The sequence below is a fragment of the Tinamus guttatus genome, unplaced genomic scaffold, assembly GCF_059628265.1.
Source record: "Tinamus guttatus ecotype Peru unplaced genomic scaffold, ASM5962826v1 Tinamus_guttatus_pri_ptg000075l, whole genome shotgun sequence".
Classification (NCBI taxonomy): Eukaryota; Metazoa; Chordata; class Aves; order Tinamiformes; family Tinamidae; genus Tinamus; species Tinamus guttatus.
The window spans coordinates 1,249,772-1,253,136 of NW_028288609.1; the positions used below are offsets into that span (position 1 = coordinate 1,249,772).

Consider the following 3,365-nt stretch of genomic DNA (forward strand, 5'->3'; position numbering starts at 1 on the left):
CGGTGTAGGCAGATTAACCCCTCCCTCCCTTGCTCACGTTTCACTTCACAAACTTGTCGCTCTCCCCTCGGCACGGGATTTAAAAAGTTTCACCCATGTCCAGCACCCCACTAGGAAGAAAGCCCTAGGCCTTGGGAAGCGCTCCAGGGTGATCATGGCACGGATCTCCTCATGGTTTTCCAGACAGGACGATGAGGATGTTTAGAAGAGCTCCCAAAGTAGCAAGTTTGCAACAGCATAAAGCTCACGAACAAACTGCTTTTTAGGGAGCAATCGGATTTCTATTTTCTGTGAGACCGATTCTCGCGGCGGCCGCGCGGGTCTCGAGGCCAGCGGCGGGACGAGGGGATGGAGCCCCCCAGCAGCAGCTGCATGCGGAGCGCCCCGGCGCCCGCGCCGCTCTGGGGCTGCCTGCGGGGCACCCGCGCCGATGCCGCCCCCGCCGCGGGGCTCGGCCCCCCGGGGCCCTTCTCCTTCCACCCCAAGCCGGACTTCGCTCCGTACTGCGACTTCGCAGCCTCCTGCCTGGCAGCGGCTCCCCACGGCTTCCCGCGGGAGCAGCCGGCGGCGCCGGAGCCGCGTCCCCCTCCGCAGCGCTCGGGCTGGCAGCCGGCAGCCCCCGAGGCCGCGCGGCGCCTGCAGCCAGCGCTGGCGGAGCCCCACGGCGGCAGCCCCGGCCTGCTGGGCGCCTACGAGCTGCCGCGCGACGCTCCGGACCGCACCGAGCCAAAGGCGAACAGGAGGAGAAAGGAAAACGCAGGTAGGTCACAAAACCGGGGATGTGGGCTAGTGCGGGCTCTGGGTCCGGAGTTAAGAAATCAAGCTTATGGAGAAAACGCTTTGTAATTCTTTACCTAGGGAAACGCAGGGTATAACATCCAAACTGAACTGCTTTTGCTTTGATGATCTCCTGTGTTTGTACTTGACTCCTCCAAGTCCTGCTGTAGCTGAACCCGGGGCAGCACGAGGCAGATGTGCTGTCACCACAGCCTTAGTCTTCAGGAGAGGGGAGGTGATTCCAAAGCACATGCTTGTTTTTAAGAAGACAAATGCTCCTTTTGCCATTTATTGCCTGCAGCCCTGACATTTTCTTTTCACACTTGTCTGCCCAAAACAATAAGCATGTGGGCACAACGTGAGCGATGCCATCACTGTGACACAAAACGCCCCCAAGCCACCAGCAGCAGCTGCTGCCATGTGAGCAGCTCCCCTGGGGGGCAGAAAAAGACCCCAAAGTGATGCCACCGCTTCCCACCTCTGCCCTTCTGGCTCCCCACACAGCTACAGAATTACCTGTCATCCCACTCACAACCTTCTACTCTCCCACACAAAATAAAGCGGATGGGGGAACCCATCAGCGCTTTTATCACTGCTTCCCAAGCTCTCCCTGCAGCTCTGGCCATGTGTCTGGACACACACTGGCCATGTGCTGGAAGGGGACACATGGCCTCTGGCCACATGGGAGAATTTTCCCTTCCTGGGCACCCAGAGCCCTTCTTCAAAAATTATTAGGCCAATAAAGAAAGAAAAATTTGAAATCACCTGAAGACAAACACTACAAAATAAAATAATTTTTCTTGGTTCGTGCATTACTAGCTACCATCTCACTAACCCGCAGTGTAGCAATGGCAGCCAATGGCTTGTCTGAGGTTTACATCAGACCTCTCTAACACACATATTCCCCCTGATCAATGTAACTGCAAATTACACCACATGTGTGCTTGCCTCTTAGAAAACCAGAACTCAAGCAACAAGCCAGAAACAAGCAGCAAATCACGGAAGGAAAGGACAGCTTTCACTAAGGAGCAGCTACGGGAGCTGGAAGCCGAATTTGCCCACCATAATTATCTGACAAGGCTCAGGAGATACGAGATAGCTGTAAACCTGGATCTCACGGAGAGACAAGTAATTCCCCAACCCCGACCTCCCCAGCTCCCTCACATTTTCTTCCTCATAAAAACTGACATATTACTCAAGGGCGGACTTTTGTCAGTTGCAAAAGTATTTTAGTACAAAACCTCTAAATTCTTTCAAAGCGTATTCTTTGAAATTTACCTCAAGTAATTAGTAAATGTGGTTCTAAACTACAGCGACAGGAATGACTAGGATATCTACTGAGCTGTTGTTTTTCACCAGTCTTTGCTACATACTGAAGTCCTATGTCTTGCAGATGGCATATAGATATTGTGTTAGGTTTCAGTTACCAGGATGTTATATGATGTTATGATAATGTTATATGATTAATAACTTGCATCTTTCCTGGGTCATGTACTATTTTGACAGGACAAGAGAAGACAAAAACACAGTCTTGCAGAGACAGATATTTCTGTTCTCCCATTGTGATAGCCAGGATTTCCTTATCAAAGCTTAATGAACAACAGAGGAATTGCTCAGATAAATAAAGCAAATTACAATTCCTGAAACATTAGATTGGTTTGCCTGGCTGTTAAAAGGCCTTTAGGGGTACCATGTCCATTAAACTGATGTGATTCGCTGATACAGAGACAGACCCTGGGCAAAGCACTTGTGCTGCCTTTGCTGGTTTCTAGGAGAAATACATGTCTACAACAGATCAGAAAGAATAATCCCTGCCCTTGTTAGAGAGATGGCTTAGTTAACCTTGTGATGCCCCTTCCACCTTTCCTCCCGAATTCCACAAAACATCCATTTATCAATGTACACATAGATACGTGGGGTCTGCCTACCCAGCTTAATGGAGCCAATTAGTAACATTTCCTTTTCCACGATCCAGGTGAAAGTGTGGTTTCAGAACAGAAGAATGAAGTGGAAGCGCGTTAAGGGCGGGCAGCCAGCGTCCCCCCAGGACCAGGACGCAGACGATGCGGACTCTGCTGCCTCTCCCAGCTCCGAATAGCCCTTCCGGCCGCGAGGAGGGTATCGAGAGGGGACTGTCCACAGAGTGGATGCCACGTGGCTCTGATCAGCCTCATCGCTGCGAGATGCGTTTGCCTGCAAAACCTGCAGCCCTGGGCCCTTGAAAGGGGAATGATGCTTTAAGTGCAGAGACATTTAAAGAACACGGGAAAAAAATCTGAGGAAGGACATGACTTTAATTATTGTCTGAACGAATATAACTGTTTGGATTGTCTTTCTACCACAGGTGTGTCTTCAGAATATTAGCTAAAAACACTAAATATAAAGCAGGAATAACGTTGCCTAGAGACTAAGATGCTTGGAAGATACAGGTCAGCAGCACAAGAAAGAATTCAATGAGTGATAATGCAATGCCATATTCACATCCAACCCTTCTCTGGTCAATTCTGTGCATTCTGCATTTGGAGCCAGCAAGCCGCATTTTCCTTGTGCCTTTCTTCAAAACAGCAATAAATGCTTTGATAGTCACG

General features: G+C 50.3%; 1 protein-coding gene across 1 annotated transcript; it reads left to right on the forward strand.

Annotated features, from left to right (window-relative positions):
- Positions 1–348: 348 nt before the first annotated feature.
- Positions 349–2,875, forward strand: MEOX1 (mesenchyme homeobox 1). The gene is made up of 3 exons (XM_088519846.1): positions 349–760; positions 1,733–1,905; positions 2,753–2,875. Exons 1-3 carry the CDS (start codon positions 349–351, stop codon positions 2,873–2,875), a joined length of 708 nt encoding a protein of 235 aa, XP_088375972.1.
- Positions 2,876–3,365: the final 490 nt, after the last annotated feature.

Coding starts and splice junctions, on each gene's coding strand:
- MEOX1 (XM_088519846.1), top strand. CDS start 349: ATGGAGCCCCCCAGCAGCAGCTGCATGCGGAGCGCCCCGGCGCCCGCG. Junction 761..1,732: donor GAGGAGAAAGGAAAACGCAG/GTAGGTCACAAA, acceptor CTTGCCTCTTAG/AAAACCAGAACTCAAGCAAC. Junction 1,906..2,752: donor TGGATCTCACGGAGAGACAA/GTAATTCCCCAA, acceptor TCCACGATCCAG/GTGAAAGTGTGGTTTCAGAA.